The following is a 19,792-nucleotide window of genomic DNA, read 5'->3' on the forward strand; positions in this document are numbered from 1 at the left end:
AGATATATTGAGGTTCAGTTTCATAAAATGAGACTCTAGACCTCATTATTTGGGTAGTCCTAATACCCGGATCTCTATTTTTGCAGAATATAGGCATCTCTTTGTTTCTTTAAGGAAATCACCTATTGCCTACATTCTATCTCTTTCTCTCAGCCTTAGTTTATGTGTGTTGATTTGCTCCAACTTTGGAAGCCACTTTACTACCTCTGAGCAGGGAATCACAATTGAATGTTCACAGATACATATCCTAGGAGGACACTTCTCCAGGGGAAAGGTTAAGTGTCTGAGGTTTACTTTCCTAAGAAGAGCCCACAGGTTGGAGAGTCTTCCCCATGGTTTATCTACTCAAGTCCTCCACCAATATTTGTTCAGTGAAACTACTAAAGGAACACAATGACTTTAGCTTCTCATGAGATCTGATTTCAACTGTACAATGGAGATAGCTCACCTTGACATATTAAGCATCTTTGCAAAGCTATAAACAATAGCTGGGGTGGAAAAGTAGCTACAGGACCTTCTGTATTTTAAAATCTGAGTTTATAGGATTTTATAAATATAAAAGCAGTAGGCATAACACTTAGCAAAATTTAAAATAAAAATTTATTATATCTTATACCTAAGTTAAAACCCAGACATTCAAAATGTTTGACAGGTACAGAATATACTTAAAAAAAGAAGATATGATTGAGAAGATGTAAGAGATAAATAGGCAAAAATATTCTTTCTTAATCTGGAAAGAAGCAGGCTGTAGAACATGAAAGGTGACTATAAAACATAAAGAGTAATCAGGGTTTGTTGCCCATGAGGGCAGGGTTATCTCTCAACACAAATACAGTCATTCATCTTTCAAGGCACACTTTAGAGAGAAAACAGAGAATTTGCACAGGCTGAGGAAATAAATGGCAGATGTTAAACAGGAAGCAATATAACGTGGAAATTCAGTAACTGTATTTGATTATCAAGTTCAATTTCAAATCTTGGCACCGCACCCACAAATTGTATGGATTAGTTACCTTGTTAATGAAAGCTTCATTTCTCTCACTTGTAATGGAGGACAAAAGTGGTACCTACTCCAAAAAATTGTTGTGAAGATCAGATAAAACCTCTAAAGCACATAACATAGTGCCTAGAACATGGTAAGCACTCAACACATGTTCCATGGCATTATGTGCAAGGACGTAGATAAATTCCCAGATAATGAATAATAAACCAACAGTGAGGTCTGTGACAAGCTTCATTTTATGTAAATTATCTATTTCATTTCTTCATTTTGAAGGTCACACATCAGCTAAACAAGATCATAATAAATAAATTTAGAAAGTAAAAACAAAAATGAGTCACTACTAACTTGAGCACATTTCCCTCAAGGCATAGGTGCTTTTCAAGTTAGTTCCAATCATGTGTCCTTATTGTTTTATTTTTAACATTATATGCATGTTTCATTTTATAGCAGATTCTTTAAAGGTCACATAATATTCCTTTTATATAGATTATTCCACATAACATTCCATTACATAAGTGAACCATACTTGAGTTTACTATTCCTTACTTTTGTATATTATATCTTAGGATTTTTAATATATGATTTCTCTAAATGATTATGTAACAACATATTTTATGAAAAACCTGCTTTCGGCACTTAGGGATATTTTGTTAGGATAAATTTCCAAAAGTGAGAATATAGCATTAAAGCATGTAACTTTCAAAAAGTTCTTGCTACACATTGCCAATTACACCATTAGCTGTGGTGGTCAAGAATTTATATTTCAACGTTATGAATTTTCATTAATAAAAACTGCTAATAGACAAAAATGCTGCCTAATTATTATTTTAATAAATGGTTTCTCAGATTACTAGTCAGGTAGAATAATTTTTCCCTTGTTAAAAAGTCAGTTGTATTTTTGTCACTCTTCTTTATGTTCTTTTTACTACATACCGGGGCATTGATGGATTTTCTAATTTAACCTTTTTGTACAATAATAATATCAATAACATTTTGACCTATGGAAATCATGATCGCTTCCAAACTTTCACCCCAAGCAGAGGTAGACTTTGGAGGCCACAGCAGAGAAAATCATTGATATGATAGGCAACTAGAATTAAGCTAGCATTAGGAAACCATTATGTGAAGGCATTAAAGATAAGGTAAAGTAGAATGGTAAGGATCATCTGCTCCCCACAGCCTGAGGGTCCTTGTCACAGCTGATCTTGAACATAGCTAGCACCCGAGTTCTGATCTGTTTGGTCTTGGCACCGTAGATGATGGGATTGATCACAGGAGGCAGAAGTAGATAGACATCACCCATGAGAACATGCACAATGGGATCAAGGCTGTTTCCAAAACGGTGTACCACTGAGAGGCCAATGAGAGGAACATAGAAGGCTAATACCACACCGATGTGTGACACACAGGTTCCAAAAGCCTTGGCCCGCTCTGACTTGGAAGGCAGTTGTAGAACTGTTCGTATAATCAGAAAATAGGACAAGAAGATGAAGAGGACATCCACACCCATAACCAACAGAATGGCTGTAAGACCATAGATCACATTGGGCAATGTATCTGCATAGGCCAACTTCATCATATCCTGGTGCACACAATAGGAGTGTGACAGCACATTGGAATGGCAGAAGGCCAGCCGCTTGATGAGCAGAGGCAGTGGGATAAAGAAGAGTGATCCACGGGCCACGGCCACCATGCCAATCTGGGCTGTTACTGTATTGTTGAGCACTGCTGCATGGCGCAGTGGGTGACAGATGGCTATATAACGGTCAAAGGCCATGGCCAGCAGGATAGTGGACTCAATAGCTGAAAGAGCATGAATAAAAAACATCTGGGCAATGCAGGCATCAAAAGTAATCTCCCGGGAATCAAACCAGAAGAGGGCGAGGATCTTGGGCATGGTGGATGTGGACAAGGCCAAGTCAATGGCTGCCAACATGCAGAGAAAGAGGTACATGGGAGCGTGTAGGCTGCGCTCTGTCCTTACGATGAAGACAACGATGCAGTTTCCAAATAGTGCCACGGCATACATTGAAAGCAGGGGGAAGCCGATCCAGAAATGGGCTTCTTCTAATCCTGGGATACCAATAAGTACAAAGGTGGTATGTGTGAAGTTGCAGGAACTCATAGCTGGCATCGAGAAGGGGGTGCTGGTGAGGGTGAGGTCACCCTGGCAGCCTGCTAGCCTGCTAGGACATGGAGCACAATCAGAGAGGCCAGCCCTGGAAACCTAGGAACTGGATGAACCTTAGATCTCCCCCTCCTACTCTCTCTTTCCACTCTTGTAAGCCATTTAAGCTCTTTCATAAACTCTGAAGCCCTCTTCCAAAGGGAAAATGATAGCTTAAATTCATTTACCAATTGCTACTCTCAAGATCTATCTCATTTAAAAATTTTTTTATATTTGTTTGAGAGAGAGAGAGAGAGAGCTTATATGGGGGGAGGACCAGAGGAGAGGGAGAAGCAGACTCTGCCCTGAGCATAGAACCTAACTCGGGGCTCAATCTTAGGATCCCAAGATCATGACCTGTGCCAAAACCAAGAGTTGCATACGCAACCAACTGAGCCACCCAGGTACCCCTTGCCATTTACATTTTTAAAAGGGAACCTGGGGAGAATAGTGCTTATCCGAAAAATGTATCCTTTCCAAATTCCTTCAGACTCCGCCTGGCCTGCACCTTCATTACCTGGATATTGGGTGGTGCTTTTCTCAGATAGGTATTAAGAGATACCCTATTGAAAACCCTTTCCAGGTATGTTTCCTTTCTTTCCTCCAATTATTAATTCATTTTATAAGCATTTACTTATATGATCTATGTACAAGGCTATTTGTTAGGGCGAGGATCTTGGGCATGGTGGATGTGGACAAGGCCAAGTCATTGGCTGCCATTTTATAAGTATTTACTTATATGATCTATGATACAGAGATAAAAGACACATCTTTTGCCCTTCAGATGCCCTACCTGTGGTGGAAGATAGACAAATAACCAAATTCTTTGAGTTTTGGGATAAGTGTTAGCTTAAGGAGTGCATTTAATGCATGGGACAGGGAGAGGCATGATCAGAGGAATCTTCTTGACAGAAATGATTTTTTGTTCAGTCTTCAAACATGAGTAGGAATTAGAGAAAGGGAAAATGGGTATACTGAGCCAGTGGGGCTAGGGAGTTTTGTTTTGTTTTGTTTCCTTCAGATTTTCAGGATTCTAGGTCTCCAGGCCTAGCAAGGGGAGAAAAAAACACAAAACAACAATTTTTAAAAGAGGAAAAAAAAACTAATAAGAAAAAAAGCGACAAGTCAATCTATTAAGTGAAAAAAAGAAACTCTTTTGGGGTCCTCTGAGGAAAGAGAGTAGATCTCTCCAGTGACTTATCCAGAGATGAAGGTGCTGGCAGGGTGTGTGGCCTCCAGCAGATCCTACTTGCATTGTATGGTCCCTTGTGAAGGCTCTTCTCTCTGCTCCTGATGTTTCTCCACACTTGAAATCTGCCTCCAAGCCCACACTCCTTACCCCAAAGAGAACTTGGGTCGAGTCCTGATACTCCCAGGGCTTTCTCTTTTCTGGATTCTCTGGCAACAAGCCATTCATGTTAGGGAAAGCTTTTTGTTTTTGGAAGCCCAGCATTACTCTGCTCCCATCCTCCCACCCAAACACTTAGGCTTTGACTTCATCAAACACTTTCCCTGCTAGGCTCCTTAAGCGCTCTGGTCTCTAGAGCTAATTGTCTCTAAAGAGCCAAAGGCTTGGCTTTAATAAGAAGGACCTCTGAATCTTGGAAATAAATCTGCATGTGTCTTCATTACTGGTGGTACGGTAAACCTGTTCAACTCCCCAGGATTCTTCTTTACTACTAATCTGGGTCCTTACTGCAACTAGAAGATGCTCTTTCATTTGACTTTAGAGGGGGAAGGGGTTGGAGACCAGCAGTCTTAAAATATAGTGTGATAAAATGGGAACTAAGAGATTTGACTTGGACTATCCCCATCATGGATAAGCAAGGAAGAATAAATCTAAGATTCAAAGGTAACAAAATTCACACCTTTGACCACTCTTTGCTCTTCTCCCTATCCTCAGATCTTATGCAAAGAAAATAGCTACTCTCCTTGACAAATATGATATCACAAATTTCCCCCCAAGTTGCCATCAGAGAATGAAAAACCCTTTTCATAGGCAGATAATTGCATCCTTCAGTGAGATAAAAATAACTTATGTCTTGCATCCATCCAACCATCTATGTATCTATCATAGGTAGCTTGAGGAGAGTCAGAAATCTAAGCAAGTCAGGATGAAAGGTATGAGTAATGCTAAGGAAACTTCCCCGGAGGGAGGCCAGCTCACTGGATCTCTGTGTCCAAGAGAAATGGGGCCCAGAATGAAGGAAAAGACGTGGGGAGGGGTGTTACAGGGAGAGCACAGTAATGTATTCCCCCTTTCCCAAAGCCTCTCACCCATTATATTGTATGAGTACCCACAGATATAAGAGTCTCTTTTGGCCACAGAGTTGGACTCTTTCCCCACTTCTCTTTCTGCAAAGCACCTTTTTCTGCTTTGCTGGTAGCAGTCTAAGATTTTGGGCCATTATCTTGTCTCCCCAGTCACCTATCCCAGAAGAACTCAACTCTCTATCCCATGTTGTCCAGCCTTCTACCTAAAGTAACTCTTGGCCAGACCAAATTTCAGCTTCTCTTTGGGTCTAAATGTGGCTATTGCATTCATTCTAACTTGCCTTTCTGGACTGTCCACTAGTACTCTGGGACATTTCTTCTCAGCCCATGAAGATGTGTGTGGGACACAAGGGGGCTTCTCCCTCCTACCATGAGACAGTTGTGGGGTCCTCAAGGTCTCTTACGATGGCAGGGATTTGCCTTTCCCAACCCTAGGTGAAGTTGTACTCACTTGCAAACCATGCAGTCCTACTGAGAGAGAGCAGCTGGAGCTGGCTTATCCTTTCAAGCACAGGCCTATTTATAACACTGCCTAGGAGGCCCCTGGAAACAAGCTATGGACTGAGGCCCCTGGGGCTTGGCAGGCAAGGAACAGCATCTCTATGTTCACTTGTGTGTCACTCCTACAGGCTTCTCACTATTTCTGTCTGGTATATGTGTTGTAGAGGGGTGATTATGATGATCTATCCCCACTCTTAAATATAACTCAAACTCCCCAGGTAGCAACAGTGATTAGAGCTTTTCATCATTAGCCACTTTGCATGACAGACATCATGGAAGTATAGTTATGTCCTTGAGCTCTAGAAGTTCACATCCTTTTTAAAAATCAAGATAGGTGGGCAGCCCCAGTGGCACAGCGGTTTAGTGCCATCTGTAGTCCGGCGTGATCCTGGAGACCCAGGATCGAGTCCCACGTCGGGCTCCCTGCATAGAGCCCGCTTCTCCCTCTGCCTGTGTCTCTGCCCTCCTCTCTCTCTCTCTCTCTCTCTCTCTGTGTGTGTGTGTGTCTATGAATAAATAAAATCTTAAGAAAAAAACAAGATAGGTACACAAAACCAGTAATTCCCAGAACTCAGAAAAAGGGCAGGCACTTCTTCAGTTTCTCATTCTTGGCTTTACTTTCCATTGATGAAATAGACTTTGAGGTAGGAAAGCCACTCTCTGTAACCTGTGTTACAGATAAGGAATGGATAACATGAAGGCTCTTTGCCTCAGTTACAGAGTTATTAGTGATAATATTGGTTGGAGAACTAGGTATTCTGATTCTATATTTATTAACATTTAACAAATATTATTAGGGACCTACAGTGTAATAAAATATGCAATTTTTTTAAAAGCTCACCCTCATAGATTATACATCCTGGTGAGAGGAACACACAGTCCATGATTAACATGAGAAACAATAGTTTCTCCTTATGACTACCTAAGGAGAAAAATAGAGGTAAGAAGAGAACAACTAAATCCTGGGGTGGGTGGTTGAAATTTTAAATGAACTTGCCAGGGAATGCCTCACATAATGGAGACATTTGAGAGCCCTACAGGGAGTAACAAATATATCCATGTGATCACTGAGGAAGACAATTCAAGGAAAGAAGAACAGAAACTACAAATCTTCTGAGAAGGGATGTATCTGGATGTTTAGAATAACAAGGAGGCCAGTGTGCCTGAGTAGAGAGAACAAAGGGATGAGTAATATATAGAGAGAATCAGATACATAATAGGGAATTGGATCATATAGGGCTTTATGGGACTTTATACAGGACAGTTAAGGATTTACTTAGAGTCTGCATTCAGGTAGCTATAAGAGCAGCCATGTTTCTACTACTGCTCTGGCTTTCAGGAAAGTCTCCAAGGCATTGCAAGCTTGTCCACCTTGGTGAGAGGTGACGTCCATCCTGCAAACCACCCATTCCAAAATTGTCCAAAATACCCACTCCCTCATGAGGAAAGCTTGCATATTTTCAGGATAGTGGGGCCACCCATAGGTTAGGATGTGTGTAGGGGGTGGTGAGGTAGGAGAGAAACATCTGTAGAAGTAGTATGAACATCTTGGCTGTCTGGTTCTTTAGTCTAAAGTTCCTTCTTATTCTGATTTTTAGGACTCTGTTCCCCAACATTTTTCTCTATGTTTATCCTTCTCTCCCACAAAAAAACAAATATTTAGACTGTAAATCTACAGCATCTTAACTTTTCACTTCTTTCCAACAGTGAATGAATGAGTCATAGACATTCCCTGATCCTGGGAATAAGAGTCTATGGTGAGGAAACAGTTACAGGAGAATCTGAAATGGGATGTCCTGAGAAAAAAGCACTAGGTACTGCAGAAGCACTTGGAAAGGAGTGAGAAGCCAGGAGATGTTTCTGAGAGAAAGTCATTTCTATTCTGAGTCAGGAGAAGGGAGATAGTGAGCGTGCTGAAGAGGGAGGTGATCCAGAGCAATCACAGCTAAGAAATGCAAGTGGTTAGTTGTGTCTGGAGAACTGAACAGAGGGCAAGCAATGAGGCTTGAGAGGTACAGAGAGCCAGCTCATTCAGGGTTGTTATTATTTTATTATGTGGCAGACCCCAGTTTGGGGTCTGGAAGACAGTATGAATGAAACAAAATTATTCCCAAAGAACTTATCTGGTAATGGGGAAACTAGGGAAGAAATAATGGGTATGTAATATTTTGATGGGAAAAGGGAGTGCCAAATATTAAAAATGAGACAGGTAAGGAAGACAGTGAATGCAGACAGAAATTGAAGGAGAGGTGTTGTTATTTTTAAGTCAAGGGCCCTGAAATAAGGTAACACTTAGGCAGAGACCTGCATAAGGTGAAGGAGTAAGTCACGAGGGTGTCTGGGGGAAGAACATCAAAGTAAGGCGGACAGAAAGTGTGAGGTTTGATGATGAAGCATGGTTTAGTGAGTTTAAGTAAATATTTGGAGGCTGGTGCAGGTATAGTAGAATGAATAAAGAGGACAGAAGTAGGAGATGAAGTTGGGATGATAGAGGGGAGTTAAATCATGTAGATCATTGTGAGATATTATAATGACTGTGAATTTTCCTTGGGCAAGACAGAGACACTGGAACATGTTGAACAAATGACGTGGCATGATCTGTTTTATGTATTAAAATAATCATTCTAACTGCCATGGGGAAAGTAAAGCAAAAGTAGATGAAGGAAATCTGCCAGGAGACTATTAGATTTCAGATTCAAGATGATGATGGCTTGACACATGGTGGTAGCAGCAGAGGTGATAGAAAGTTAAATTCTAGGTATCAATATCTGGAATATCTGAAAGAAAGAGTCATCAGGATTTGCTGATAGGTTGAATGTGGAGTGGGAGAGACAGACAGGTGTGTAATGACTCCAAAAGTTCTATCTCAGCAACATGAAAAATAGAGTTTCAGAGTTAGGGAAGACATGGTTGATATGAATATTGGGATATGTATGTATGTATGTATGTATGTATGTATGTATTTATTTATTTATTTATTTATTTATTTATTTATTTATTTATGATAGTCACAGAGAGAGAGAGAGAGAGAGAGAGAGAGAGAGGCAGAGACATAGGCAGAGGGAGAAGCAGGCTCCATGCACTGGGAGCCCAACGTGGGATTTGATCCCAGGTCTCCAGGATCGCGCCCTGGGCCAAAGGCAGGCGCCAAACCACTGCGCTACCCAGGGATCCCTGGGATATGTTTTTGGATATGATAAGTCTGAGATGACTATTAAACATTCGAGTAGGATTACTGATACATAATATATTAATCTGGACTATGAATATTAGTTTGGGATTTACCAGCACGTAGATGAGATTTAAATCTATGATGCTAGATGAGATAATGAAAAATGAGAATATAATGAAGAAAAAACAGGTCTGAGAACAAAATTGTGGAACATTCCAACATACAAAGATCAGGGAAATGAAGACCAACTATTGTATTGAGACGAAAATGTTATTGTCAAGCAAACTGAGAATTTTGATGTCATCCTGGTTACTAAATAGTTAGTACTATTGTCACTTAATAAACTTCCTGTAGATATGACTGACTACTACTCCTTCCTTGCTGGATCTGATACCACCTATAGGGCCCATCTTTACTGAATGATATCAATATGTCATTGAAATACGTACTTTAAATATTTGAGAGTTAATGGACATACCCAGGTGGGAAAAAAATAATTTACTTGCTGGATTAAGCCATTATCTGAAGCATATGCCACAGATTAAATATTTGCAAGTAAATGACATGAGGTGAAATTCATTTGCAATTCTCAATCATTTTTTAGTTTCTGCTAGGACAGAAAGTTCATGGAAGGCAGAGAGAAATTCTAGAATATGTTTAGTTGGGAGAGAACATCAGGTAGAAATACACTTGTATTTTCAGGTCTGAAAATTCTGTTTTGGGCTTTTTCTCCATAATTTGGTTAAAAATTTCTAGAGGATAGAGTTGTGGGTTTTTTTGTTTATTTATTTGTTTTGCTTCTTTATATTCCCTAGTACAAATTACATGACCCATATATATGTATATATACAAATTATATTCATGTATAATTATACATAGTTTATATTATAGATAGCAATATAGCTAAAGTTAAGAGTGTTGGGGGACCCTGGAGTCAGTTTGCGTGCATGTGAAATACGGCTCTGTTGTTTATGAGCTATTTAAGCAAGTAACTTAACATTTTTGTCCTCAATTTTCTCATTTATCAAAGAAGAAGCTACCTTACAATGTTGTTTTAGATATGTTAATACATGTAAAAAACACTAAGAACCATGGCTAGTCAAAGGAAGTAATACATGCTAGAAAAAATAATTATTGCAGCTAGAAAAATACTAACTGCACTAACTAAAGGAGTGGCTTTCTCATAATGTGTCATTCTAACTGATCTAAAGTGGACAAAGTCAGGAGATACAGTTTGTTGGCAGGATAAATAACAGTTTAGAATAAACAGTGATGAGTGAGATAAATGCTAGATTTGGGGCTTTATACTATTCATCCTTCTATTCTTATGTCTTCATCTCTTCTATTCATCCCTTCTTTTTTTAATTAATTTTTTATTAGAGTTCAATTTGCCAACATCCCACCAAGTGCCCCCCTCAGTGCCCGTCACCCAGTCACCCCAACCCCCCGCCCACCTCCCTTTCCACTACCCCTTGTTTGTTTCCCAGTTAGGTGTCTCTCATGTTTTGTCATCCTCACTGATATTTTCACTCATTTTCTCTCCTTTTCCCTTTATTCCCTTTCACTCTTTTTTAATATTCCCCAAATTCTATTCTATTCTTATGTCTCTATCTCATCTGTAAAATGTCAAGCTAACTGATGTTCTAAATATATGCCAGCTTTAATTTAAAATTTTTGTTTTATGTCACCAGTTTTATTTTTAAATTGATAACGTAGGCCATCTCTAGAATTCTCTGATTCTACATGTCTTTGGAATAGAGAATTTTTATCACAGCTCTGCGTATCTGTTTTGTCTTCACGCTGTAGATGATGGGGTTCATTACAGGAGGGATCAAGAGGTAAGTGTTAGCAATCATTGTATGAACATAGGCTGGAGCTCGTTTTCCAAATCTGTGAACAAAGGACAGACTGATCAATGGAAAATAGAAAATAGCAACAGCCCCAATATGGGAGATACATGTGCTGAAGGCTTTCTTCCTCTCTTCTGGGGATGCAATGCTGAGGACAGTCTTAATAATCAAAATGTAAGAAAGGAGGATGAGGATTGAGTCCACACCAACAGTAGAGATCATGGCTGTCAGCCCAACTGCATTGTTGATCCTGGTGTCTGTGCACGAGAGCTTCATCACATCAGGGTGGAAGCAGTAGGAGTGGTGGAGCACGTGGCTGCGGCAGAAGGACAGTCTTTTAAGAAGTGCTACCATTGGTGTCAGCATTAGTGTTCCCCTGATGACAATTGTCACTCCAATTTGAGCTATTCTGGAATCGGTTAAAATGGTGGCATACCTGAGTGGATTAGAGATGGCCACAAAACGATCAAAGGCCATGGCCAACAGCACCGAGGATTCCATGACAGTGAAGAGTTTAATAAAGAACATCTGTGACAAGCAAGCATTAAAGCTGATCTCCCTGGCATTGAACCAGAATATACCCAACATGGTGACCAGGGTGGATATGGATAGGCCGAGGTCAGTGGTAGACAGCATGGAAAGGAAATAATACATGGGTTCGTGGAGGCTGGGCTGAGTGACAATGGCAAAGAGGATCAGGCTGTTTCCTGAGAGGGCGGTTATGTAGAGAAAGCAGAAGGGAATGGAGATCCAGGTGTGGAAGGCTTCCAGCCCGGGAACACCAGTTAGCAGGAAAATGATGGAAGTAGATGTGGTATTCTGGAAGTTTGGCATGCTGGATTAAAAATATAGAGTTCCAAGATGAAACTCTGGAACAACAACAAAACTATATTTTTTGTATTAATCCAATTATGAATAATTTTATTCAACTAAAAACTGACCAAAGATAAATATTTATATGCTATGTAAAAATGAATTGCTCATTTAAATTGATAAAGGAATTGTAAGTTTTCAACTGCCGTAGTAGGTACCATTCCTTCTTTTTTTTTAAGATTTTATTTATTTGTTTATTCATGAGAGACACAGAGAGAGGGAGAGAGAGAGAGAGAGAGGGGCAGAGAGAGAAGCAGGCTCCATGCAGGGAGCCTGATGTGGGACTCGATCCCAGGACTCCAGGATCACGCCCTAGGCTGAAGGCAGGCGCTTAACCGCTAAGCCACCCAGGCGTTCCAACCATTCCTTCTTATATGTGCCCCAGCCCATCATTTTTTTTTTTCTGTGACCCCTTGCTGGTAGTTATGTTTATACTATGTGACCTTTCCTTCCACTTCTCTAGCCAGAGATGACTGGACAAAGTGAAAACACTTTACCTGAGATTGGACAATTATATTTCATCCTTTCCGGATTTTCAAATTGTGATAAGGAGGTAGTAGTAGGTTATTTTTTTCCGTATGGTTGGCATCAGAGAAAAATAGACTGGGACTGTGGAACAGCAATATTACATCAGCCTCAAGTATAGAAAGCAGAGAAGCTTACAAACAAGTTGGGAAGCCAGAAAATATTGAGAAAGGGATACTTATAATACAATGTAACACATATGAAATGCTAATAGATGGCCTAGGCACCAGTACAGTCATGTGCAGATGTGTAAGGTATCTAACCTTGAAAGTGACACCTGCAATGTAGCATCTAGTGTCTCATTTAGGAGGTGGAGTTAGAACACAGACCTATTGCCTCAGGGATAGAGGCCTCTGCCTGCCATATGATATAGCATACTGCCATATTCAGTTAGAGTTCGCTCTTCATCTGCCTAAAGAATAGTTGTTCTCCGTGTTGTGAAGACATACTTCTCAGGAGATATTTAATAGAATTTTACTATTTTGCCTTGGAGAGAAAGATACCTTTTCTGGGAACATCACACTTTGTTTTTTATTGAGTACAGAATTACAGACTATTCAGATGGGTATGTATGAGTTGGAAGAGGGAGTCTTGGAAAAACAGACATTGGGGCTGTGACTGGAGAGGTTCAGTCAGCAAAGTAACTATTCCTCAGGAGAACCTAAGTATTTTCCAGACCACTCAAATTCACCCAGATAAAGTGCCTCAAGGATTCACTAAAGAAATCTTAGTTTAAAAAATTGGGAAATTTTAAATTGAAATCAATGAAAAATTAGAGGGAAAAGATGTTCAAAGTTACATGAATTGACCCAATAAGTAAACCATAACTTTAGACTCTATAGTTTAGAGTCTTGAGAATGTCCTCAGGGAACCAATTAAATTACTATCAGAAATGTTTAATCAAACCTCCTAATGGGAGTAAGAGTTGACAGAAAGGAACCATTAAGAAAGGGCACATTTTGGGGCACCTGGGTGGCACAGTGGGTTAAGCCCCACCTTGGGCTCCCTGCTCAGTGAGGAGACTGCTTCTCCCTCTCTTTGTGTGTGCTGGCTCTCGCTCTCCTTAAAATAAATAAGTCTTAAAAAAAAGGGGAATATTTTCTTGTGGTCACTGTTTCTAGTGACTATTGATTGTCATGAATACAACTGACATTATGCTGAAATGAATTCGATACAGACTTGCTCAAATGGCATGCATTTCAGTTAATTATGAAAGTTTGAGAGTTGATAAGTTTAACAAATCTGATGTTTAACAAGTTCTGTTAGCCCTTTTCATAAATATATTGATTTCTGAAAAATATTTTTAGTAACTATATTTAGTTTTAAAAATACATATTGATCAGAAGTGCAAATTAAAACTCTACTTATTAAATTAATAGTACTTATAATACTTAAAAATGGATTCACCTCTCAAATGAATGGATTCATCTCTCCACAAGTCTTTTTTTAAAAGATTTTATTTATTTATTTATTTTAAAGATTTATTTATTTATTCATTCAGAGAGAGTGAGAGAGAGGCAGAGACACAGGCAGTGAAAGAAGCAGGCTCCATGCAGGGAGCTCAACGTGGGACTCGATCCCAGGTCTCCAGGATCACATCCTGGGCTGAAGGCAGGCACTAAACCACTGAGCCACCCAGGGATCCCCCTCTATAAGTTTTTTTATTTTTATTTTTATTTTTTTATAAATTTATTTTTTATTGGTGTTCAATTTGCCAACATATAGAATAACACCAAGTGCTCATCCCATCAAGTGTCCCCCTTGTCTTTGATCTGTTTATTTACTGTTAATTTCCAGAACCTGGGTCTCAGCTTTTGAAGTTAACAACTTCCTGGATTCCATGGCAGCTAGAGTATTTATGAAAAAGGGAACAGTTCAATTGTGTGTTAAAAGGGTTGAGGTATCTTTTTAGAGAAACTAGTACTTGAAAGATTGCTATGTTTTGTGTAAATAGAAATAAATTATTCCAAGGCTTCTAGAATGGTATAGTGAAAGTATTGAGCCAGAATGAACCTGTAATATATATCCCTTCCTTTGTTCTTGCCTTATACGCTCAGAAACTTTAACTGAGCACCTACTTTGGGCATAGTGTTGTGTTAGAAGCTAAGGCATATGCCAACAAAACCCTTCTTAGTTTAAAATCAAGTGAGGGAGAAAGAATTATAAATAGTTATTTATAAATAACTTTAACATCTAGTATACAGTGGTGAATGACAAAAAGGGTTATTAGGGGTACAGAGTGCCTCCATATGTGTCACTTAAGTCTGGCTATCGTGAAGACTTTCACAATGCTTATCACTATGACATGCACTGATTGAGTTGTAACTTTTGTTATTGAGTGCTAGGAAATTTTATAAAGAAATATTTTTTTAAGTTGCTATCAGAACAATTTCTCTTTCATCCTGACTTCTTCATGGCTCCCTTATTATTTTAAGAAATTTATTCATTACACATTTTCATTCTTGTCAGTTTTTTCCCTTCCCTTTCTTGTTGAGAGAGATCAGAAGAAAAACAATTGTAGGCTGAACTGATCTGAGTCTGGCAGAAGAGAATTCCCTCAAATTCCCTCCTTTCCATTGCTGTACAACTGAGTCTTCCTGTACCCTCTCCTCATCCATGCTGGGTGCAGATGTAGAATATTCCTTATTCCTTTTCCATAGCTAGTAACTCTATCTAAGCTCTTGATCATCCATCATCAACACTTAGTTCATTTCATCATCAAACTGGGAGCTGATTGGGTATTGTGTCAGCACTAAGGATATGAAGCAAATAAAATAACAGTGGTTTGGTGCTTGAGAAACCAAAGTGTTGTCAACACTTCATCTTTTTAAGACTGAAAACTTTATCTCTAATAAGAGCCCAGTGATTCCTATGAAAACGAAAAGTTACCAGTTTGGAACACCTACTACATGCTAGGCACTGCATATAAGAGGAATCAAAGATAAAGAAATACCACTAGCTATAAAAGTACATCAGATAAAGTTTTTCTAAGTTAAAAAGACAGAATAGTGTGGAATGACAGATTCTGAGTATGTGTATACATGAATGTGCCTGTGTGTCAAGAGGAATTAGTTCCAAGAACTCTTACTTGAATAAATGAATTAGAACTGTGTAATGTTTTGATGGGTGGATATAAGTTTATAAGGATGAAAAGCAGAAAAAGGATGTTCTTGACATAAATAAAAAAGTGAGCAGAAACCGAATGAAGTAATAACATGGTTTGTTAGACAGCTACAATAAAATTTAAATACTGGAGCCTTAAATATGATGCTGGGTGACATGGGAGATGATCTAGAGAAATCAGCAGAGCCAGGACATGAACATCTTGCATTCAATGGAAAGGAGAAGGAACTTCAATTTTAGCTGCAGAGCATCAAGAGCTAGGCATTTCAAAAATATTTTATGAATAAGTAAACAAATCATTCTTCATTTCTTTTCCCTTAACTCTAACAAAATTCCTTTCCTTCTTTAGTATCTTAGATAGTACCAGTGGCTCCCTTTCTGCAGCTTCAATTCTCAGGTTTTGCCCCAAACCATTGATGAAAACTTCCCACAAATTTATACAGATGTTTTCAACACATTCAATTCAACCAAGATATATTGACCATCTTTCTTAATTGGTCCCTGGGCTTTGCTAGTAAGGAAAATAAGAGACGAACCATTTTTTCTCCCTCAATTTCCTGCCTTCTCTTTTGTAACAACAACAACAAATATTCTTTGAAGGACAGTCTGCCTGTGTTTATTATTCCTTCACCTTCGGTAATAATCTGGGTTCTTGCTCTAATGACTCTCAGGAAATTCTCCAACTTAGGTCACCAATGACTTTCTAAATACCAAGCCTTAAAGTTTATCTTTAGATTTGTTTTCCTCTCCTTCATTTCAAATTTTTGCAGTTTTTAGGCACCGTTTCTTTGAAACTTTCTCCTTCATTAATTTCAATGATGGTTATTCTATGTTTTTTTTTAATTTATTTTTCTGTCTTTCAGTTGTGGTATTCTTTAAGAGTCTTTTTCTTTCAAGAAGCCCCTGGTTTTTGTTTTTGATGTTTTGTTTTGTTGTTTTTGCTCTCTGATATACTCTCCTTGGGATATCTTAGTTTTTCCCATGGCTTTAAATAGCACTTATATTCAGATGACAGCAAATCTGAAATCTAATTATAGATTCTCCTTGGTTCTTTATTTTTTAAGTTAACAGGATCTTTGAAGCCATGGCAAAATGTCTGGCATGAAACTTGAAGGCAGTAATGAATCCTGGAACTAGAGTGAGGTGATCAAATAGACAATTTGGAAAGCTAATAGGCAGCACTTTGGAGAACAGGACAAAGTTCTCTGCTTAGTGCCAGTGAACAAAAGGTGAATAAACTACTTTATCTACCCCTGAGGGATACTCCCACCCATAATCCATCAGACAGCTCAGCCTCAATATGAGCCAGACAGAACTCATTCCTTCTCCCATTCCAAACCTGGCTCTCTCTCCTATGCCTCATTTTCCAGTAAATTACATCGAACTAACAAATCATCTAACACAGTTACTGCCTTCATGCACACACATACACTCTTCTCCTTCTCTCTCATCTACTACATGCAAATGTTCATAAAATATTTTTTTAATTTACTTCTAAAGTGTCAAAAACTGGAAAATCAGGAGGTTTCTATTTGAGGACCAAGTAATAGCAATGTGATTCAGAGTGGGTGTTTGAAGTTGTACTTTATTGTCTTTCTCTTAATTGAAAACAAAAATACCCGTTCATATCAAAGAATAAAGAAGGGCTAATGGATTTATCAGGGAGAGGTACTAAAATTCCCCAAACTACTCTTTGTGCTACCATCACCCTGGAATCTGTTTAATCCATCCTTTCCAATCTGTGTACAACCTTTCTTCTCTCTTGTGAGATATAAGGTATAGTCTCCTAATATAATTTTCCTGTCCTCTCAGATCACAATAATGCTCTTGTTTCGTTGCACTGTTATGAGCTATAGTTCATGGCTATGTCTTTTACTGCTGAACAGATTATACACCATTATCAATATTGTCCAAACCATTGCTAATGGCATCACTGTAATGTGTGACTGATCTGGGTTCAGATCCTTGTTCAACCACTAACCAGTTTTGAGACTTTTTACAGCAATAATAATCAAAAAATATTAGTCATAATAACAGCTACCAATTATTGGAATTTGTTCTGTGAACATTACAGAGCTAAGATTTGAGAAACATTCTTTTAATTCTCACACGGGGACATCTGGGTAGCTCAGCGGTTGAGTGCCTGCCCTTGGCCCAAGGTATGATCCTGGAGCCCTGGGATCGAGTCCCACATGGGCCTCCCTGCGAGGAGTCTGCTTCTCCCTCTGCTTGTGTCTCTGCCTCTCTCTCTGTGTGTCTCTCATGAGTAAATAAATAAAATCTTAAAAAAAAATTCTCACTACAACATCATTTGGAAAGTATTATTAAATTCATTTTGATTCCCTTTTTCTGATAAACTGAGTGTCAGAGAGATTATGAAACATATTGAGAATCACACACAGCTAGTGAATGTCAGATTTTAAACCCAACTTAAAAAAAATTCCCACATTCATAATCCCCAAAACTATGGTTTCATGTATAAGTAGTATAAACTTTCTTTGATCCAGTTTCCTTATCTATAAGGTAGATTATATTCTGCACCTAATACAGTTCCTGGCATGCAGTAGGTGTTCCAAATTTGTATTTTTTTAATTTTTAGTAAGAATAATTGGGATTAGAAATGAGATCTTTGGCTCCTGTTAACCTCTTTGGTTTTCTCAAGCACCAAGCCACTATTATAAGTTACATAGCAGCCTGAGTCATTTTCTTAACAAACCATAGGCTATCCAACCCACACTGGGCAGAATAACATGCCCTTTTCTGCAGGTTTCCTGAGAACAAATAATTCTACAAATTCTGCCTCCCACCTCAGCCCACCATCCCGTGGTATCTATCCTAATTCTGCACATTGTGAGGAAAGTCTTCCTGTGAATAAGAAAGTTCAGCTCACCTAGAGTCAAGCCTTTTCACTGAATAAAAGTTTTACTTACAGAGTTTGTACAGCAGTTCTGCTTGTCACTCTCAGGCTACTCAGAAGGCTGAGGAGACTTTAGATTCTAGGAGAGGACTGAGCTTATGAGGAGACTTAGTCCAGCCTGAATGGAGACAGGCACAGAGCTGAGAGACCCGTTCCTGGTGGTGGTTTCACTCACTGTGCCTCCAGGGGTATGCTGGTTCCCAGAGGACTTCTTTTGCCTTATACAGTCTTTGTCTGTCTGTTCCATTACGCAATTACTTATTGTAGCAAAGTGCTTTATAGGCTGATGTATTTTTTTTTTGTCCTTGTGCCCTTTTATTGAAGTGTGTTTTGTAAAAACAGTTTTGAGACATAATTCACATATCATAAAATTCACCCATTTAAAATGTACAATTCAATAATTTGTAGTAAATTCACCAAGTTGTACAAGCATCATCATGGTTTACTTTTAGAAAATTTTTATTACCATAAAAAGAAATCTCATGCCCGTGAGCAGTCACTCTGAAGATGATTTTAAAAAATGAAATTCTATGCTAAATTGGTAAAAGGCATTTCCTTTGTTGTATGTAAATCATACTCTACTCCATAGATCCTTAGCATCTATTACTATTCATAACTGTCCTATTTCGTTAACCTACCTATGCTTCTTAGCAGCTTGTCTCTTTCAACTCTTGCATAAGAGTATCCTGTATTCCTTTTTTTTTTTTTTGAGTATCCTGTATTCCAAACATCATCCTAAGTGCTGGACATTTAAAAAAAAGGGGGGGGGGGAACTGGAGGGTGTTTTGCTGAGTGAAATAAGTCAATCAGAGAAGGACAAATATTATATGGTCTCATTCATTTGGGGAATATAAAAAATAATGACAGGGAATAATGACAGGAGGAAACGAGAAAAAAATGAGTGGGAAATATCAGAAAGGGAGACAGAACATGAAAGACCCCTAACTCTGGGAAACGAACTAGGGGTGGTGGAAGGGGAGGTGGGTGGGGGGTGGGGGTGACTGAGTGACGGGCACTGAGGGGGGCATTTTATGGGATGAGCACGGGGTGTTATTCTGTATGTTGGCAAATTGAACACCAATAAAAAATAAATTTACAAAAAAATAAAATAAAATAAAAAGGGGGGGGATACAACATAGTTTTTACTGTCCAGGGTTTCTTAGTTTAGTTTAGAAACACACTGTTAGCTGATAATTACCAATACTGATAATCAATGATAATGTTTTCTAGCGGCATGAACCAAGTACTTGGAGAACATCATAGTTAAAAATCTCAGTCTACAGTTAGGTGTGCAGAAAATACATTTTTAATTACTTTTTCATAGTTTAACCTGTTTTCTGTTTTGAGTCCAAGCCTACTAGCTGGGAGGAAACTAACAACAATAATT

General features: G+C 38.7%; 2 protein-coding genes across 4 annotated transcripts; both read right to left on the reverse strand.

The window, feature by feature from the left end:
* Positions 1 to 582: 582 nt before the first annotated feature.
* LOC112667491 (olfactory receptor 51E2) lies at positions 583 to 18,655 on the reverse strand. Of its 2 annotated transcripts, none has more exons than XM_025459215.3 (2): positions 18,419 to 18,655; positions 583 to 3,186 (listed from the first exon to the last, which is right to left on the reverse strand). In XM_025459215.3, the coding sequence occupies exon 2, from the start codon at positions 3,135 to 3,137 to the stop codon at positions 2,166 to 2,168; it is 972 nt and encodes a 323-aa protein (XP_025315000.3). In that variant the 5' UTR covers positions 3,138 to 3,186; positions 18,419 to 18,655; the 3' UTR covers positions 583 to 2,165. The 2 variants fall into 2 exon arrangements, with proteins under 2 accessions (XP_025315000.3, XP_035559802.2); XM_035703909.2 differs by having other exon boundaries at positions 583 to 4,217; positions 18,419 to 18,600.
* LOC125752063 (olfactory receptor 51F2-like) lies at positions 9,883 to 18,600 on the reverse strand. 2 transcript variants are annotated; one of them, XM_025459216.3, is made up of 2 exons: positions 18,419 to 18,600; positions 9,883 to 11,802 (listed from the first exon to the last, which is right to left on the reverse strand). In XM_025459216.3, the coding sequence occupies exon 2, from the start codon at positions 11,799 to 11,801 to the stop codon at positions 10,857 to 10,859; it is 945 nt and encodes a 314-aa protein (XP_025315001.1). In that variant the 5' UTR covers position 11,802; positions 18,419 to 18,600; the 3' UTR covers positions 9,883 to 10,856. The 2 variants fall into 2 exon arrangements, with proteins under 2 accessions (XP_025315001.1, XP_035559803.1); XM_035703910.2 differs by having other exon boundaries at positions 9,883 to 11,836.
* Positions 18,656 to 19,792: the final 1,137 nt, after the last annotated feature.

This window comes from Canis lupus, chromosome 21, assembly GCF_003254725.2.
Source record: "Canis lupus dingo isolate Sandy chromosome 21, ASM325472v2, whole genome shotgun sequence".
Classification (NCBI taxonomy): Eukaryota; Metazoa; Chordata; class Mammalia; order Carnivora; family Canidae; genus Canis; species Canis lupus.

Excerpts from the sequence above, each read along its gene's own strand:
- LOC112667491 (XM_025459215.3), bottom strand. The coding sequence starts at position 3,137 with ATGCCAGCTATGAGTTCCTGCAACTTCACACATACCACCTTTGTACTT.
- LOC125752063 (XM_025459216.3), bottom strand. The coding sequence starts at position 11,801 with ATGCCAAACTTCCAGAATACCACATCTACTTCCATCATTTTCCTGCTA.